Here is a 20,745-nt window from a genome sequence, read left to right as displayed (position 1 = left end):
CATGTGGCACATCGATGCAACTGCTCGGTCGTGAGTTGTGCTGTAATAAGTTAACATGTGTTTTTGTCTCTCATCACGGAAATGGAATCGCATAATATTGCACAACGGTATGCCATTTCTTTTTGCGTTAAATTGGGTGAAAGTGCTTCAGAATGCTTTTGGAGATGAGGTTATGTCAAGAGCTCGAGTTTTTCGTTGGCATAAAATGTTTAGTGAAGGCAGAACGAATGTTGAAGATGAAGATCGCAGTCACAGCCAAAAGTGAAATGCGTGCTTGTGTGCTTCTTTGATTCCAAGGGAATTGTTCATGAAGAGTGGGTGTCTCCTGTACAAACAGTTAACCACTATTACTACAAAAAAAATTTAGAAAGACTTTGTAAAAGAGTTCTTTCTGCCTGTGCCAACATTGCTGATAATTTGATTCTGCATCACGAAAATGCGCCATCCCGTACTGCTCTGGCAGTACAGCAATTTTAATCTCAAAACAAATTTCAGTACTACCACAGCCACCTTATTCACCAGATATTGCTCTGTGCGACTTTTTTTATTTCCGAGAGTCAAAACGGCGGTCAAGGGACACCATTTTCAAACAACACAAGATGTTCAGAAAGCTGTGACAAGGGGCTTGGAGGATATTACAGAATTGAGTTCCAGAAATGTTACCATCAATGGCAGAAGCGCTGGAAAAGTGTATGCAAAGAGAAGGGGACAACTTCGAAGAGGGCAACACTAAACTTGACTAAAACGGTAAGTGACTCCCCCCCCCCCCCCCCCCCCAAATCAGCCTCATTCCTTTATTGTCACACCTCGTATATGTACATAATGAAGAGAGTGAGATAAATACAGCATCCCTCTCTTACCCCTTTGTGTTTGTTAGCATTTGATTATGTTTTTCATTTGTGTAACAATTATGTTGTTTGTGTATAGACTATTAATATTGCTAATCACTACAAAACAAAGTTTCCCCAGCTGCTGCCGATCAGAACATGGGAGTCTAAGTGCCAACTTACAAACTGTGACTTTAAAGATTAATAGTTAAAATTGCTGTTGTTGTCATTGATCATTTGTAATGCAAAAGCAGATGGACATTGTAAAATTGACACCGTTCTTTAACTACTTCTGCTTTTTCTTCTTCACTTCATGGAGTAGCCTAACAGCTAGTTCTGTCCACACCAAAGCCATCTGTTCCTCTCTCTCTCTCTCTCTCTCTCTCTCTCTCTCTCTCTCTCTCTCTCTCTCTGTGTGTGTGTGTGTGTGTGTGTGTGTGTGTGCGTGCGTACATGTATGCGTGCGTACGTGTGTCTGTGTCTTTCCTATTGCTTTATACTGAATACTTGTTTGTCTAATCTGTTATTCCCCATTGAGTTGACTTGTTGTTTCCACTTTATGGATCCTGCCTCTGTCTTTATTATTGATACAGTATAAAGTAAGTTCTTCTCTTGCAGTAGGTTTTGTATTTGATCTCTGAGGTTACACCCTTTAACTTTCCTCAAATGTCTTATTTCAGCCAATGTGTTCTTCTTTGGACTTCTTTAGGTATTGTTCAAGATCTGCTCCCATATATTGGAGTAGCGATAGCCATTACTTCATAAAATTTTAACTCTGTATCCTCCCCTGTCTTGTGACCCAGTGTTCTGTGTATTGTGGCACATATCACATGAAACTTGTTTCATTTATCAGTAACACTGATTCTGTGATCGTAGCTAATATCACAGTCTGGCCACCTGAAGATGTGACACCAGTTTTATTGGCTGTTCATCTAGTACCACTTTTGAGTGAACTATAAAATTACCTTTCGAAGGAAAAAAATATTCGCCCAGAAAAAAGCAAACCAACAACTGTGAAGTTGCCAGAATCTAGCTGGGGTGGTTTCCCTTCTGTAGCCAATGGCAGTGCAGCGTAATCTGGTGATGCGAGTGCAGTGACGTTTGTGTGTCGCTTGTAAACATTGGGCAGGCAAGCTCCTTTCGTATGTGAAAGACTGAGTACATTTCACACAACTTTTTGCAGGATGTAGTGGCGCTGTGAAGGCAGCCAGAAATGATCTCTGAAATCACAACCTAGTCTGAAATGGACAGCCAAATATTTATTTCGTCCTTTGTTCTCTAAGCAGACAGTAATTTCCTCGATTCTGATCGAGCGTGTTCTTTGGAATTCAGTGTTTGAATTTAAAGATTGACGACCAACATTGTTGCTGGATACAGTACATCCAAAATACGTGCAAAAAGATGAGACTGAGTTATAAGTGGCATGAGAAAAACTGGTGGCTGGGCCCCTTCGTTACGTATTGGCTCGGTTCGGCTCGACTTTTCAAATAGTTCAAATGGCTCTGAGCACTATGGCACTCAACCCTGAGGTCATCAGTCCCCTAGAACTTAAAACTACTTAAACCTAACTAACCTAATTACATCACACACATCCATGCCCGATGCAGGATTCGAACCTGCGACCGTAGTGGTCTCACAGTTACAGCATTTCCTCTCTCATGTCTCCCCTCTCCACAATGGCCCTAAATATTCCCTTAACTCCACGACTACCCACTGTCTTTTGTGCTGCTTGTAACTCATTCGGTCACATCAAATGTCAACAGAAGGAAACGGGACAAAGTCAACCGAGACATCGGATAAGAACGTAGAATCGAGATAAACCTTACTAGGAAGAAACTTAAATTCAGGAATTTTTAGACTTGATCCTATGAGTTTTTCACAGGGGCTGCTAATTTATTGCCTAGAATTGCTCGGAGAACATAAAATCAAAGTTGCGCTGTACTTATTTTTTACTGAAATTTTTAGATTGCCTTCCCTCTGACAACAAGATATTCAAAGATATATCTTTGGCTTCCCTCTGACAACCATGCCTCCATCCTTGCTACCCTCCTTGTTTTCCTTTCCCTGTTGCTTCTTAACCTGGGTTGTGAGTAACTAAATCCACTTTCCCTTCTTCCCTTTCTTTCCCCTCTCTCCTCCCTGATGAAGGAACATTTATTCCGAAAGCTAGGAACTTAAATTTTTGGTTGTTTCTTGTGTTTCTATCGGCTGTACTGAGCTGAGGTAAGTACTGGCCAGCCCCTCTATCTCTTTGTTAGTATTTAGTATTGTCATGTCATCAGCATACAATATTTTCTTTTCTTCCTCCTCAACACCTATATCATTAACAAACACATTAAATAACAATGGCCCCAGTACCGAACCCTGCGGCACTCCATATTTGATGTATTTGGTTTCTGATTGGTACGAGTTTCCTAATGATGCGGTTGCACAAGTATGATTTTATCCATTCACCTGGTTGCCCCCGAATCCCATAGTTGCCTAATTTTTGTATCAGCATTTCATGGTCAATGGTGTCAAGTGCCTTTGAAAGATCCAGAAACATTGCAGAGACAACCTTTTTCTCATCCAAGGACTGTAAAATGTATTCTGTTAGACTGACAATTGCTGATTCTGTAGATTTACCCTTTCTGAAACCATGTTGTGAGGGCATGAGAATGCTATGTTTGTCCAAATAGTTAACTAATCTGGTATAAATAAGCATTTCTAGGATTTTTGAGAAACCTTATATCAGTGAAACTGGTCTGTAGTTGTTGGGATCATCCCTACACCCTTTCTTGTACACTGGCACTACCTTCGTTATCTTCAGTTTTTCTGGAAAAAATGCATCTCTGAAAGAACAGTTTGCTATGTTCTTCAGTGGTGTTATTATCTCCTCACATACCAGCTTTCTTACATGATTTGATATTTCATCATTACCAGCTGATTTCTTGGACTTCAGTTTCTGTATAGTTTTCCGTAATTCATCTTCTGTGACTGGTCTTAAGAACATAGTACTGCATGATCTTTTTGGTACCTTAATATCCTTCTGTTTTTGACTATTTCTTTCCAATTTTAGGTTTTCTACTACACTGATATAGTTATTATTCAGTATGTTTGCTATTTCCATACCATCTATGACCACTGTGTTGTCTATTTTAATTGACCTAATACATTCTTCTTTGTTTGACCCATCTTTTTCCTTTCTTTCAGCATTGATTGCATTCCACGTTGCCTTTGCCTTGTTTTTTGAGTTCGCTATAGTGGTGTCAATTGCTCTTGCTTTCGCTTCTCTTATTGTTTTTCTATACTTCTTTTTTAACATTTTATAGTTTTCAGCTTCGCCCATCCGTCTCACGTCCTGAAGCTTCCTTCGCTGTTCTAGTATTTCACTGGTAATCCACTGTGTTTGATCTTGCTGCCTTTCTTGTCTCTTTACTTTGGGAAATGCTACATTAAAATGGTACTTAATTGTTGAAATAAATGCATCATATTTTTCATTTACACTCTGGGCCTGTAGGGTTTCACTCCAGGTTTCCTTACTTAACATTGTTCTAAAGATGTTGATATTTCATTCACTGCTGATCCTAATTTCTTTGGTTGTTTGTTTTGGTTCTGATACTGAGTCATTACTTCTGCTAAAGCTGATTAGTTGTCCATGATGATCAGATATTTCTGTCTGAACTACATGTGACTCATAGTTACACATATTAGTAATTATGTTGTCAATAATTGTCTCACTTTGTGAAGTCACTCTTGTTGGTGCAGTTATTGTCACTTTCATGTTATGCTGTTTTAACAATTCTTCAAAATCCTGTCTTATTTTTGTGTCTTTTCCCATGTCAATGTTGAATTCTCCACATATAATAAGATTTCTCTTCATGTTCATTCTCAATAAGCTAGCATTTTTTTTAGAAAGATGCTAATATTGCCACATGGTGACCTGTACACACAAAACACACTAAAATCCTCTGCCACTATACCAGTAACTTCAAAGTCTTTTTCTCTAGCTATGGGAAATGTAGCAGCTTCACTGTTTACATTCTTTGATAGAGTACCTGTTTTAATATATATACAAATGCCACCACCCTTATATTTAGATCTGCAGAAGTAACTAGCTAGTTTGTAGTCCTTTATTGACACATTATGTATTTTACTTTCAGTTAGTCCATGTTCACTTATACATAATATGTCTGGTCTTACTCCACTCAGGAGTACTTCTGCTACTAATTTTTTGTTACCAAAGTATTGAATATTTTGAGGAAGTACTTTTATGTGATTTTTCTTTTGTTGGTTTACATGTTGTGAGCTGCATTCTGGGGCAAATTCTTTAGTATCATCTTTTTTTGTATGGTGCTTATATTTTTCTTTTCCAGCTGGAGTGTATGATTTTTCACCCCCCTCAGGCCATATTAGTTTCCCTTGCATCTAATGATTTTGCAGACATCTGCAAACATTCTGCTGAACGTTACAGACCCCTGTCTATTTAAATGCAAGCCATCCTTCGCTAGTGAGTTTTCACATAGGAATTTGTTTGGGTCTATAAAAATTGCCCCAAGACGATCACATTGCTCTTTAAGAGCACAGTTTATTTTGTCGATGTATTTTTCACTCACCGACCTTCTGTTTATGATTCCGCTAAGTATCAGACGAGATCCTGCATACATATTTCTTGCAGAACGGATCATTTTTCTTGTTTCGCTTGCCATTTCTTCCTCACTGCTGCTCCTTAACGAATTCGTTCCAACATGTATAAACACCCCATTATAGTTATGTCTGGTATCAGAATCTGGTTCTGTATTATCTTGTCTTGCATTTACCATGTTTTTAAAATGTTTACCGAGTTGATGCGTTCTAATACCAGGTCGTAGTCGATCTTGCAATTGGGGACAGCGATATTCTTCAGCAGCGAATCCCCAATTATTAAAAAGTCATTTTCCTTTTGTTGCGTATCTGTCGCCTTGTATTTCCTTTTGCTGTATGTCACCACCTTCCATTTATATTTATCTTCCAGTTTTTGGCTTACTGAGTTTACCGAGACATCAACGGGAACACTTGAAATGTTGTTTTTAAAGTATGATCGGTCATTCGTATTTTTGCGATCTTCTTGCTTTTCCGTTTGATGGCTTTTACACACATAGGACTTCTTTTCTTGTATTAATGTATCGTTTTCTTTCTTGATGGTCGAAAGTTTGGTTTTTAATGCCTCAATGTCACTTCGTAGTAACTTTATAATTTCGTTTTTTGTATCAACTGCACTTACAAGATCGGCCGTTTCGTCACGTAAACAACCATGACATGTCCACGGAAAATCATCGCTGACGAACTTTAGATTTACTTTCGCGCACTTTTCGTGTAACCAGAAGTTACATTTGATACGCAGAATACCCTTCATCACACGCTTTTTACATTCTCTACACGAAGAACTGTTCATTTTTTGCCTTTTTAACGAGAGAGAAGCGTCACTACACTTTCCTATCGGCGCCACCTTGAACAAAGTGCGTGCCTTTATATCTTTTGCTGTCACATTAGTGTACACCTGCATGGCCATCAATAAACAACCAACATCATTAACACGGATTAAAATGACAAGGAAACACACCAGACATATCCAGCGATGAAACAGGAATCGTGCTCCAGACTGTAAGAGCACAAAGTTAGTTTGTGTTCAACAAAGACTTTTACTGCCGACATGAGGCAGTGTCAATGAGACTACTGATTAGTGGCTTCCCAGCCAACATTTTCATGAACATCTTAAAGAACAACAGCTTCAGATGTATAAAAAAATAGATTATGTAGAGAACATAATATGCCTGATTCATGAACTGCACCCACATAGAACAGTTGCTTAGTGAAACGAACAATTTACACTCAAAACCTGTTTTGCATTGGAAATAGAAAGAGACAATAGAGACAATTTTCTGGCTCTTGTCGTACAAAAAATAAAGAAAACCTATGTGTTGTGACTGACAATTCACAATTTTTCACAACACAACTTTTATTGATGTAAGTTCAGCAGGTTGACGACTGAACATAAAAACAACTCTTAATTTAGGCAAACAAAAGTTCACTTCTTATTTTCCGTAAAGGTTCGTGGTAACACACTCACACACTACACACTAGTAACAGTTCAAATCCGAGACGAAGCTGTAATCTTCAACAGTTGCAGTATACGAGGTCAGCATCTGGTGTGAACTGAACTTCGGGCTTGGTTCGAGCCCCTAAATAGCTGTGTCCATCCAATCAGATTGCGACGTGGTGATACTTCCTGCAGGCCGTGGCTCGAGCTCCCCCTGTAGGAAGTAGTGCTCGGAATGTCCGTTTCCATTATCTTGTGTGTAAATAGCCGGTGTTTACCACGGTGCTTTTGGGTAGTGCTTTGGGCATAGACAGCCTCGTCTTCTGTGGTGTTATATGGATTGCCGGCCCTCAGGGGATACCTTGGGTTCGGTATAACACCGTGATTTAACAATATTCAGGAAACTGATGACGACGAGCGCCACCATTCACAATCTATTCCAACACTCGCAGACATGTATCTGGGCAAGCTTCAGATTTGTGCATGGTAGAGTAAATGAAACACCCGTATGCAAAGAGAACTAAACACAAGAGTTAAACACAATAAAACAAATAGCAGCAGAAAATGATTATCATACCCATATAATAGAGAAACTTAACAACAAATATGCAAAAGAAAAAGGAATGAACAGGCCACATTATACGAGACCTTACACGACTCGCGAGAACTCAATACACAAACGGTGACACACACACAAAACTAAATGGCACCTACTCCCCTACAATAACAAAATTGTTCACAGAATAGAAAAACACATGAAAGAAACACAGATTTGGAATAGAATAGAGGACAGACACCACAAAGCAGAAAAAGTGCAGAAGATGGGAAACGTCTGCAGATCAATTCAACAGATCTGGAATATGTGAACTCGCATGAAAAATACGTCTATCAGTGTACTCCGGACAAACATGCAGGAAGTTTGCAACAACTTTACAACACCTCAGAGCCCTAAAAAGTAGTAGCTCATATAGCACATTTGCTCCTTATAGCCCACAACCCGAGCCCAACTACAATAGAAACAAATTCATAAATATCAAAATCCAACTACAGCCTTTTCCATAATCGACAGAAGAAAGCTTCCACACACAGAAGGCAGTAGCAGAAGGCAAACAGGTTATGAATGAATAGACTACACTCTGCAAATGCACGCTATTTAACACAGTAAAACAGCTTAACAGAAAAGACAATACAAGCAGCTAAAAAAATCACACACACACAGATAGAGAGAGAGAGAAAACAAAATTCAAATTCAGTGCCAAACTTGCTTGAGAACAAGTGAACATCAACTGCTTTAGAGTACACAAAGACAATTTTTTGCACTGTCTTTCGGTGAAGTGAAAAGCCTTTGTTAAACCAAAATTCTGTAAAATATTTGTAATATTTGTGTATGATGTTGAACAATCCACCAGTTACCACAACAAGATTACGTTAAAGCATAAACGATAAAAATGTTGACATTAACATTATTTGGTTGCAGGTTACAAGCTATCAGTATGGGACAATGTACAGATTGTTTTGCAAAACCATGTAATATAAAATTAAAAGTTCATTAAATTTAAAAGTAAAATCAAAAGTAAAAATAAACAAACAAAAATTGTCTTTGGACCTAATTTTCTTAGATTACTTATCAGCTAAGATGTTCCTATTTCATACTGTTGAATAAAGAAAACCTGCAGGTGATGGCACAGAGGTGATGAAACATGTTTGGATCACATGAAGAAACAGTTTTTTGCACAACAGATGTGCCTTATATCCAATAATTTTCACAAGAGCCTTTTGTGGATCACGGTGCTTGCTGATGTGAATGTAGTATGTACCCCAGTTTTATGCCACCCTGACTCTCTGCATGGGAGTGTTAATTAAGGTATTTGTTCTTGTTACAGGAATTGGGTGTCATGACACCAAAGACGGAGCTGAGGGAGCATTGCGAACAGGATGGTGAATCTGCAGAACCAGAGGTAGGAAACCGATGTATGCTTCATAATTTTATTTTAATTTTAACTTCTCGTTAGTCATTGACAGTGGTACCTCAGAGGCACACATCCATAATGTACACAGTATTTGTGAGTGACCCTTGTGTTTCCAAAGACGTCTGTGTAAAAGCTACAAGTTGTACAGGAAACAGAAATGTATCTTTCGAAATTTTAACTAGTGTTACAGCCTTCAATAAGGGGACCGTCCTGACATTGTGAACTTCAGTACGATAATCGATCTCTTGCTGTACACGTCCCAAAATGTCACACTTAAAAGTGAGACTGCATTAATTCCTCGCAACTCTTCCAAATTAAGTGGCAACGTAGGCAGGAACACGTGATCCTCGACATAGTCCCACGAGAAAAGAATCACACAGTGTCTGGCGACCGTAGGGGTGCTGAAGAAGGGAGAGTCACGATGGGAATGCTATCCAGTGTGCTGAGGCAGTTTGGTGTTTGAGACAGTCACGAATGTCTGAAAGAAACTGTGATGAAGCACCGTCTTGTTGCGAAAATTGAGTCTCCTCTGTCTTGCTGTAATTGTGGCATAAGCCACTGCTGCAGCATGTCCAGGTACACATTACCAGTCACTGTTTTCTCCTCAAAGAAAAATTGTCTCTAAGCTTTTCCAGAAGATGACACACAAAAGTGTCAGTCGTTCAATGTTTACACTCCTTTCACCGAGCGAGGCATCGTTTGGCGTTTTCTCACCTCCCGCCTAACTGCCGTAGTACTTACAGTGGATGCTGATGCAGTTTGGAATTCCTGTGTGATGGTCTGCATAGATGACTGCCTATTACATACTACGACCCTCTTCAACTGTCAGCGGTCTCTGTCAACCGACAGACGAAGTCGGCCTGTACGCTTTTGTGCTGTACGTCTCTCTTCACGTTTCCACTTCACTATCACACCGGAAACAGTGGACCTAGGGATGTTTAGGAGTGTGGAAATCTCGCGCACAGATGTATGACAAGTGACACCCAATCACCTGACCACATTCGAAGTCAGTGAGTTCTGCAGAGTGCCCCATCCTGCTATCTCACGACGTCTAATGACTACTGATGTCGCTGATATGGAGTACCTGGCAGTAAGTGGCTGCAAAATGCACCCAATATGAAAAACATATGTTTTTGGGGCTGTCTGGATACTTTTGAACACTTAGTGTACAAGGACATTCTGGAAAATTCGTAATATCACACCAATAGCACATTGGAACAAAATGCAGTTGGCATCCCTGCACACACCTGTCTTTTAATGTGTAACTGCTGGTCATTTCGTTGTTGTATATCTGTTAGTTATTGTTCCGTGCTGTATTGAATAGAACCTTGTATTGCACAGTTTGCAGATTTTGTGGTGGCAGAGTTAAGAGGAGCAATTTTGCATGAAAGCCAAATAAATCTTTACAGACACACACCAAATGATGCAGGAAGCTATAGTCACGAGTGCTTAAGCCATACTCAGTTGTTTTAACGAATGGTTCATACGTTTTAAAAATAGCTGGACAGAAGTTAAAGATGGCCGTCGTCCGAGATGCCCATCAATGTGTACCAATGAAACTCGTGTCAGGAATATCAACGAGATTGTGCGTATGAATCGAAGACCGACTGTCCAAAAGATTTCAGAAGAATGTAACATTTCTGTTGATCATGTCAGGAAATCCTGAAACAGCATCTTGGAATGCATAGTGTTGCCGCCGAGTTCATCCCACGGCTCGTGAGGCAAGACCTGAAAGAACTTCGCCTCACAATCTGTGAAGAACTTTCGGATCCCTGAAGTGAGATCGAGATGTTCCTAAGAGAATCATAACCGGTGATGAGATGTGGGTCTGCAGTTATGAGTTTGAGGCTAAGATTCAGTCTTCACAATGGATAGGGAGAGGTTCTCAGAGACCAAAAAAAGCTCGTCAGGTTAGGTCAAATGTCAAAGCCGTGCTGACAGTTTTCATTGACTTTGAAGGACTATTTAGTTATGAATTTAAAACACAGTTACAAGCTGTTAATCGGTCGTACTATTGGGACGTGTTGCAATGCCTGCGAGAAAATGTGAGAAGGAAACGGCCTGAAATGTGGCGAGACAATTCTTCGCTCTTGCATCACGATAATGCACCCACACATTCATCCCTGTCTGTGTGTGACTTTTGGATAAAAAACAGAATCACTGTGCTGCCTCATCCTCTATACTCTCAAGACTTGGCTCCTGTGGACTTTTTTTTAAATTCCAAAGTTGAAAACTGCATTGAAAGGACTAAGTTTTGCAATGATAGACAAGATGAAAGAAAATTCGCAGGTAGCACTTTGTGTGATCCCGCAAGGAGGTGTACCAAAACTGCTCCAGCAAGTGGAAACGGCATTGGGAGCAGTGTATCAACTGCAGAGGAGAGTTTTTCGAAGGAGTCTGTGAACAATAAGTAAAAGGTAAGTGTAAAAAAAAAATTGTGGGCAAATTTCTGGAATTTGTGCTTTCATGTGTGTGATTTTCACTTTGTGCAATAAATAATCATTGAAGAAAATAGTGTGGGGTGTTACTTTCTGGCAACAATTGTACGTAAATGGTACGTTAGGTGTTTAAGAGAAGTTTGTGTAAGTACAATGAGGGCACACAGTGGATAACGTGTCCTGGTAACACATCATCATATTGTGGATGTTGGAGTACACTCTCTGCTGCAATTGATACAGTTTGTTTATACTGCCAGCTTTGCAAGGCACTCATTCCATTCTGGGTTAATTTATGCAGTACAGAATGAGAATTTATTTCAGAAATGAGACTTACAGCAGATGGAAGTAATCAAGTGCAACATCTTAGCAGGAATAGGATGTACAGATATAGACAATCTAACGTTTTTCGGACGATAACAGACAGTGTGATATTGAGTCGCAAGTCTCACACGTCTCTCAAATCAGTTAACTTGCACATTGGGTGTAGCCGATCCTCTTCTCTGGGTTGTCAGCTACGTCGATCTCCCAAAAGCTTCTTCTCCGAAGACAGTTGCTGGTTAAAGGAATTTATTAGACTACTTCTCTATTCTTGAAATAATACTCGTAGAATACTTTTCATTTCAATCACTTTATATTTTCAACTTCCACAGACAACAACTTCTGCAAGTTAACTTAGTCTTTAAACATTAGACTCATTTACACATGTTCAAATATCAATAGTTTGATAACTAAATGATTTATAGACATCATACACATGTCTTGCTTTGTTCAAAGCCAAGGCATGAAGGAAGTCAGAAGTGTCTATACAATCCGTGCTTCATCTGCCTCTTTAACAATCCTCATGGCACCACAAACCAAGGAATATTACAGACACATTCCTTGACTTTTTATACAGATTCCAAGGTGCTACTGATAACCGTTTGTTGGTGCTGCTCATCTGACGCAGCTCCTGTCTCCTCATGCCAAACGTGGCGCACACACACACACACACACACACACACACACACACACACACACACAAACGTATGCTGCACAGTAAGTAGGCTCTCTCACACTCGTCTTTAAAACATCGCGTGTTCGAGGCGGCAGAAGGTCGAGTGGTTCCAGAAATTACACGGAAATTCTCGAATCACTACGACAATAGATGCTATTATTTAACTGAGGTTATTACTCGAGTAGGAAAATATCTTGGAGGTTAGAACAAAGCAAAGGGAGAATTGTTTCTGCAGGAACACATTTAATAGTTACAGTTGCCAAAGGTATATAGAATTAGTAAATATTTTATGTGCAATAGTGAGTGCAAATTGTTATCTGTTGCACCCACATATGGCCTGTGGCTGTTATTAGCAGAGCAGAGTTAACAGCCTGTGCAGTCACATTATTATTGTTGTTTGTTAAATGTTGTTGTTGTTGTTGTTGTTCTTGTTACTATTGACTTAATTTGAATACATTTTGCTTGGCCTCATGACAACATTTAGAGGTCTGCATAGATAAGAAAAGTGTAGCCTGCACCACATCTATGAGTCATGTGCAAGTCTTTTGCCCACATCCATGAATAATGAAATATTGTTAAGCACTTTAACTTGTTAGATACAGAGGAATTTTGACACTAGTCTTGTTTCTGCCCTGGATTTTCATCTTGTGTCCAAATTTGTAATTCACATTCCGTAGACTAAGAATGAACGCAAAGAATGTTGCGATTTGTCGTGTCGTGCTGCCATTCGTGAGCAGCACTCCGGGGTGTGATGTCCGCTAGGCTAACGCTCGCCCCTGTGCTGCTTTTGTAACACTACGTGCTCTACAGAGTATCGACACGCTGCCTCGGCCTGTTCGATCGCCAGATCTGACTCCAGCCGAGCACGTATGGGACATCATCGGATGTCAACTCCATCGTATTTCACAATCGGCATTAACTTTCCTTGTACTGACTGACCAAATGCAACAGGCATTATAAACTGACATCTGGCTCCTGTTAAACACAATATGTGCATGTTTGCATGCTTGGATTCAACATTATGGCAGTTAGAATTGTTATTAATATACCGTAATTTCACATTTGTAGTGGCTTATCTCATGATTACATAAATCTGTGATCCTGCAATGTTAATTGCTTAAATATATTGCCTAGCCAACTGTAATCTCATAATTTCATTACTTTGCATTAATTATTTTTTGGTGTTGCAATTGTTTCTATCAGCATATCTGCAGATAAAACTGCCAATATAAGTATCAGTACAAGCTTTTACCCACAGTGTCAGTATCCAGATCTAACAGAATTGCGTAGATCCTGGAGCTGTAATTTGTACTCGGGTGACTTGTGTGAAACGGTTTACGACGTGATTATGGCCGCACAGTGGAAATTGTCAGACTTCGAATACGGAACGGTAGTTCGAGCTGGATGCGTGGAACGTTCCAATTTGGAAATCATTAGGGTGTTTACTATTCTGCCATCCACAGTTTCGAGAGTGTGCCGAGAATACCAAATTGCGGGAATTGCCTCTCACCGGGGGGAACGCGGTGGCCGATGGCCTTCACTCGACGGTCCAGAGCGGCAACATTTGAATAGAGTTGTCACTGCTAACAGACGAGCGACACTGTGTGAAACGACTGCCCAAATCAATTCGGGGCGTAACAATAAACGTATCTGTTAGGGCAGTGCGGCAAAATTTGACGTCAGTGAGCCACGGCATTATACTGTCGACGCAAGTGCCTTTGCCGACATCTCGACGTCGCCTTCACCGTCTCTCCCGGGCTCGTGACCATATTGGTCGGATCCTAGAGGACTGGAAAACTGTAGCCTCGTCTGACACTTCCCAATTTCTGTTGTTAATAGCTAATGGTAGGGTTCGAGTGTGGCAGAAACCCCGTGAAGCCGTGGATCCGAGTCGTCAGTGAGGCACTGTGAAATTTAGTGGTGCCTCCGTAATGGTTTGGACTGTGTTCATGTAAAATGGACTGAGTTGTGTGGTCCAACTGAACCTATGATTAATTGGAAATGGTTATGTTTGTCGGTTGGAGACCTTTTTAGCCATTCACGGACTTCATGTTCTGAAGCAAAGATAGAGTTTTTATAAATGATAATGCACCATGTCACCGGGCCACAGTTGTTCGCAACTGCTTTGAAGAACATTCGGGACAGTTCAAGTGAACACTTTTGGCCACCCAGATGGCCCGACATGAACCCCACTGAACACTACGTGGCACGATCGGGAGGTCAGTTTGTGCACGAAGCCCTGCACTGGCCAGACTTACAGAGTCAACACGGCTCAGTATTCCTGCAGGGGTCTTTCAACAACTTTCTGATTGCATGGCATGTCAAGTTACTGCACTACGGAAAGGAAGCCTGGCCTGATTTTAGGTCCTATCCCGTGACTTTTATCTTGTCTATTAGTACATCTCATTATTTCTGCTCTCTGTCTCAGTTGAAGTGTAACTGCCCATTTCTGTCACATAAACTGCGAGCATTGCTCGCTGACATCGCACGAGAAAACTGTTGTGGGATCTGACTCTTTAGCACACAAAAATCGGTAACGTATTGAAGACTTTGTACCGTGGGTACTCTGCATGTGAACATAACCAAAATTTCTGTTTGTTACAGGAGCTGAACTGCGTAACAGTCAGAAGCGAGCAACCCGATGTTGTCAGTTACAATGTGCGACAAAAGGTAGGAAGGCAAAATGTGCCTGCTTCTTGCTCTGATTGCCCTTAGCAGGGTTCTCTTTCACTTAACACTGCTACATTTGACAGTTCACTACGTTTATTGTTGTCATTATTAATGTCGTTTTCTGGTCAAAGACTGGCTCGATGCGGCTCTCCGTGTTACTCTATCTTGTGCGAGCATCTTTGTCTGAATAACTACTGCGACCTACATTCTTCCAAATCTACTTACTGTATTCATCTCTTGGTCTCCCTCTACAATTTTTAGCCCCCCACTCTTCCCTCCAGTACTAAATTGGCGATCACTTGATGTCTCAGAATGTGCTCTATCAACCAAATCCTTCTTTTAGTCAAATTGTGCCACAACTCCCTTTTCTCCCCAGTTCTATTCAGTACTACTTCATTAGTTATTTTATGTACCCATGTAATCTTGAGGATTCTTCTTTAGTACCATGTTTCAAAAGTGATTATTCTCTTGTCTGAACTGCTTATCATCAATGTTTCACTTCCGTGCAAGGCTAACTCCAGAAAATGCCATCAGGAAAGACTTCTTAACATTTATATGAGGGTTGACTGAAAAGTAATGCCTTCAATTTCATAACTCTTTCAACAGTTGGCATCATTGGTATGTGGCCAGGTAGCAGCTTGTTCCGTAGCCTCTTCTCTACAGCTCCAGTTGGCGGGATGCCTTAGCATTGAACGGTTGTGTCATTACAGTGTAAAGTACGGATTCCTGCACAGACGGTCAGTCACTGTGATTTAAGCTACATGCAGTCATTGAATTGTTGACAGCAGAAGGTGTCACTCCGCAGGAGGTTCATCAGAGAATGAAAGCAGTTTACGGTGATTGTCTCGATGTGAGTACTGTCGTCGGGTGAGTACGTTTAAAGGTGTCGAGGCAGGAACATCTCACCTGCCTGGCAAACGAAGAGCTGGGGACGTCCTGTGACAGCAACAACTGAGTATCACGAACAAAATTTTGACAGATTGATTCAGGACTGTTGTTGTATCACTCGGAGAGAAATTGCAAGCACAATCGACATTTCACAAGAACGTGTGGGTCACATTATAGCTTTGCTCGGATATTGGAAGATCTGTGCACAGTGGGTACCCCGGAGCTGACTGCTGAAATGAAAGTGCACAGACTTGAAATTTGCCACGAACATCTCGCACTTTACATGAATGAAGGCGACGCCTTTCTCCATTCAATTGCGACAGTAGATGAAACGTGGGTACACCATTATGACCCAGAGACAAAATGTCAGTTTACGGAATATCGACGCAGACTCGCTCCGGAAAAAGAAATTCGAGATGCAGCCCTCAGCTGGAAAAATCGTGACCACAGTGTTCTGGGACACAGACAGTGTTATCTGTGTCGATTTCCTCGATCGTGGAACAACAATAAATTCAGAGTTTTACATCACGGTGCTGTGAACTCTGAAATGACGGCTAACGAGGGTCCGGAAGGAAAACGGATATGTTTTCCTTCACCATGACAATGCCAAACCACACACTTCACGTGCCACCACAGAAGAACTTTTAAAGAGACTGAATCTCACCACCGTATGGCATCCTCCATACAGTCCACATTTAGCACCGTCTGACTTCCATCTGTTCCTGATAATGAAACACGATCTGCAGGGACATGACTATGCATCTGATGAAGACACTGAGAGGATTGTGAGACACTCGTTGCGGAAACAGAGTGCCGACTTCTTCCATGACGGCTTCAGAAAACTTGTTCATCATTGGCACAAATGTATCCGATTGGCTGGTGATTATGTGGAAAAGTGAATATTGGTAGTTACAGAGCACATTCTAAGGATTATTTCGGCGTTTGATTTATTAAAATATTCCCATCCAAACCCAGATAACAAAGGTGGAGGCATTACTTTTCATTCGACCCTTGTATTTACGGTGTCTCCCCAAACGGTGTAGCAGTTTTGTACGTAATCCCAGCGGACAAATGTGTCTGCTGAGAAATGGCGTGGTGTTATCCCCAGCTGCACAAGCGGAGTTTAAAGGCTTCTCAGCAGTTCCCTCATTTCCGAAAAGTTGTTTCCACAGTTCATCGCACGACGGATTCTCCCCTGATTGGCACAAAGTGGAGTTATCCAATTTCTTCACACCAAAAGGGAGAACGCTCGATGAATTTATCACGGGACGAAAGAGGTGTATAGAGAGCGGTGTCCCAAATCGGATTTGTGAACACGGATTAGACGCAGTACCCTCGTCGCCACACATGACACTCGGGCAGAAGTATCAATAAAGAGGGAACTGCGCATCACGCAATCCACGAGAATCTTCGTTGAGGCAAAGTTTGTGCACAGTGGGTGCCCAAGCGTCTTTTAGAAATCAAAAGACTGCAAGGGTGGGTGATTTCAGACCGCATGTCGAGATACGCAGAGTGACAAACTGATTTCACCGTAGCACGTGATAAAACTCGGTATCGCCACTCTGACGTCACCTCCGAGCAGACGGGCACGCGGTGGTACCGTCCCGGATCCCTCTGACCAAAAAAATTCCACTCTGCCCCACAGGCTAGAAAAGTGATGCTCGGTTCCTTTTTCGACACAGGAGGACCGCCACTCGTCGACCGACTTCCGCGGGGTGTGACAGTTAATGCCGAAGGGTAGTGCGACACGTCATCGAGGCCGAAATGTGCCATCGAGAGCCGGTGCGCGGGAAGCTCTAGGCGGGGTAATGCTTCTCCGGGATTACATCAGGCCGGGTGTGGCTGATGAGGCCCTCGAGCTGCTTCAAAAATTTCCACGGGCGTTCCTGGAACGTCCCGCTTACACCCCCAATGTCTCCCGTGAGACGCGCGTGTCTTTGGCCCCGTGAAACACTCTCCGAGAGACTAGACGTGCACCTGTGACGGAGAAGCGCAGGACACTGGAAAATTGGATCCACGAGCAATGCAGAGTTCTTGCACTGAAGCAGTCCACTGCCTTCCAATGTGGTGTTTCGGTGGCAATGATGCGTTTTTGTACTGTTATTTGTGAATTGTAATTATAATGTTGTTGTTAAAATTTATTTACGTATAACTGTAGTGTCCTTTTCAGTTGGCCATTTTTATTCAGTGTTAACAAATTCCTGTTTTTCGTGTACGGTTTTCATGGCATTACCAGTCTTCATTTAAAATAATCTGTATTGGCTGTGTGAACTCATCTGGTTTTTCCAGTGCCTCATTTTCTAATCTAATTTTCTCAGCAGTGCCCAGTTTAATTTAAGTACAACCCATTATCCTTGTTTTACATTTGTTGATGTTGCTTATAATCACTGTTCAACACACAGTCAATTCAATTTCTTCCAAGTCCTTTTGCTGTCTGCGACAGAATTTCAGTGTCATCAGCAAACCTCAAAGGCTTTATTTCTTCTCCCTAAAGGTTAATTCACAATCCAATTTCTCTAGTTTTCTGTACTGTTTATTCAGTGTAAAGACTGAATAACATTGGGGAAAGGTTACAATCCTGTCTCCCTCCTTTCTCAAAATTGCATCCTTTTGTGGTCTCTCTTAACTGTAGTATTATTTCTGTACAAGTCGTAAATAACATCTTGCTCACTGTATTTCATCTCTGCTACCATCAGAATTTGAAAGGGTATTTTCCAGTCAACAATGTCAAAAATTTTCTCAGACTATACAAATACTATAAATTTATCTTGTGAGATAAATTGAGGTGTCACTATTACCTTGTGTGTTCCTACATTTTTTTGGAACTGAAATGATTTCTCTGTTGTCGGCGTGTGTGAGTCTCTCTAATGTTCCGTAAGTAATTTGTGTCAGTAATTTGCAACTGTGACTTCTTTAATTAATGTTTTACTAATATTGACACATGCTTCAGTTCTTCACTTGTGTCATGTCATATAATGTTGTGACTCAGTCTTTCAACAAGACATCTTGATGTGCTCTCTCATGTACTGCTACAGGTAGCTCACCAATATATGAACTGGCTAGATGTAAAAATGCAGGCGGCAGTGGGTGGTATTATAATCTCACTGTAGACAAATCGTAGAGGACATCGATATCCGCAGCCCCTGCCACAGAAATGGGCCACGGTCCTCCCACGTCCGATGCAAGTAAAGTGGAGCCGCAAGTTGTGGCACGGCCTACGTGTGTGGCTGGGGTATTGGCACCCAGTTTAAGTGTCCCGACACGGATTCTCCGTCTGTGTCGACTCACTGGAATAATTGATAATTCTGAAGTACCACCATCCCTGTTCCCATTCCTTCCTAAAGTTAAAGTCCAGTGCGTCTATTAATTACATCATTGGTTATATGTATTTCAACTGCTTCGTAATAATGGAGTCCGAGTACATGAAGATGGACGAAAGGATCTTTGTCTGTCCAAAGTTTATGCTATGCCGCATGTAAAGACTGTTCAACAACAACAGCAGACTTTTCCGTCTCACCTAATCTGATGACGTGACGTCTGTGTTCGTCACATCTGTCTTTAACTGTGTGAAATGTCTGGCCAATGTATGATTTCCCACATCGGCACGGTTTGTTATGTACGAGTATTCCTGGTCTCCTTAAACTTTGGTTGTCTTTAACAAGTCACAGCATCATTTGCACTCACACTGGATAGCAGATGACACTCTTTACTTGACATTTCTCAAATAGCCTGCCGATCTTAGAGGACACGCCAACGACATAAGGTAGAAAAACCTCCTTGTCCAGTTCTCCGTTTCCTGTTCTTGCACTTTGGTGCCTGCTGGTTGTAATGCATTTTGAATCTGTGTATCAGAGTACCCTCATCACTTTTGAACTCTTTGTGAGCACCGTATTTGAAACTCAGAAGATTTTATAAAGTGACTAAAGAATTTACATCTCAAAGCGAGTGAGGTATTAGTGAGTTTCGATGTGGTCTCTTTGTTTACTTGTGAGCACCTATGATGGATCCACTACAATTTGTAGGAACTATGCTGAAACAGGATATCTTACACTTTTCAAACACGTGCTTAGCTCAACTTACTTTTTATTACTTCATTTCTGGAACACCTTAACTTCCTGCATCCGAGCATTGCTTCACCGTGGAAGTGGAGAAAAATGGAGACCCAGTTTTAGATGTCTCGGTCTGCGGAAAATGAAGCAGCTACTTCAGTGACTTTTTGTTCTATAAACTAACTCACAGTGACCTATATGACCTATATCTACAAGCTACCATCATCCATCCTAACACAGTTCATAGGGCTAGAGTTATCAGACAAAGAGAGCATATCAGCAGAGCTTAGTCATCTCGTTCTGTGTTTGTTCGCAACAAGTACTCTGACAAGTGTATTTGAAATATATTTCAACCAGCACGCACTAAGCGCCAAGAACAACCAGAAGAAGTGGAGAAGTGCACAAGCAGGTTTTTTCTGCCTCACGTCAGTGGCAAGTCCTATATCGTTAGCAGGGTATTTGATAAATGTCAAATAAAGTGTGACTTCCCCCCTCAATTGCAAATGAAAAAGAAACTGCATTCTGTTAAAGACAACATAGTCCTAAAGAGACCAGGAATATATAAAATCCTGTGCCAGTGGTGGAAATCATGTATTGACCAGACGTGTCACACTGTTAAAACTAGATGCGATGAACCTGGGCCTCAGACAATGTCAGGTCGGCCAGAAAAGCCTGCTGATGCTGAACATTGATTTACACGAACTACTCGAACTCCCTCCACAGATTGGGACTCCATCGTTAAAGAAGCTGTCAAAATACGTATAACTGATGGCCTGATTAACAGACACACTGTATTGGAGCTCAACAAGTTACGGGAACTGGCGTCGGTGGTACTGAGGTGTCATCGGTCA

At 41.2% G+C, this 20,745-nt stretch overlaps 1 protein-coding gene across 2 annotated transcripts in view; it reads left to right on the top strand.

The window, feature by feature from the left end:
- Positions 1–20,745, top strand: part of LOC126295421 (zinc finger protein 436-like) — a 204,318-nt gene that overhangs the window by 70,862 nt on the left and 112,711 nt on the right. For both annotated transcript variants that reach the window (XM_049987898.1, XM_049987899.1), the window contains 2 exons: positions 8,769–8,843; positions 14,892–14,957. In XM_049987898.1, coding sequence (XP_049843855.1) covers positions 8,769–8,843; positions 14,892–14,957 — 141 coding nt within the window. The remainder of the gene's footprint in view (positions 1–8,768; positions 8,844–14,891; positions 14,958–20,745) is intronic.

The sequence above is a fragment of the Schistocerca gregaria genome, chromosome 11, assembly GCF_023897955.1.
Source record: "Schistocerca gregaria isolate iqSchGreg1 chromosome 11, iqSchGreg1.2, whole genome shotgun sequence".
In the NCBI taxonomy this organism is placed as follows: Eukaryota; Metazoa; Arthropoda; class Insecta; order Orthoptera; family Acrididae; genus Schistocerca; species Schistocerca gregaria.
Note: the sequence above shows the minus strand (reverse complement) of the source record. Positions and strands in the feature narration are given on the sequence as shown.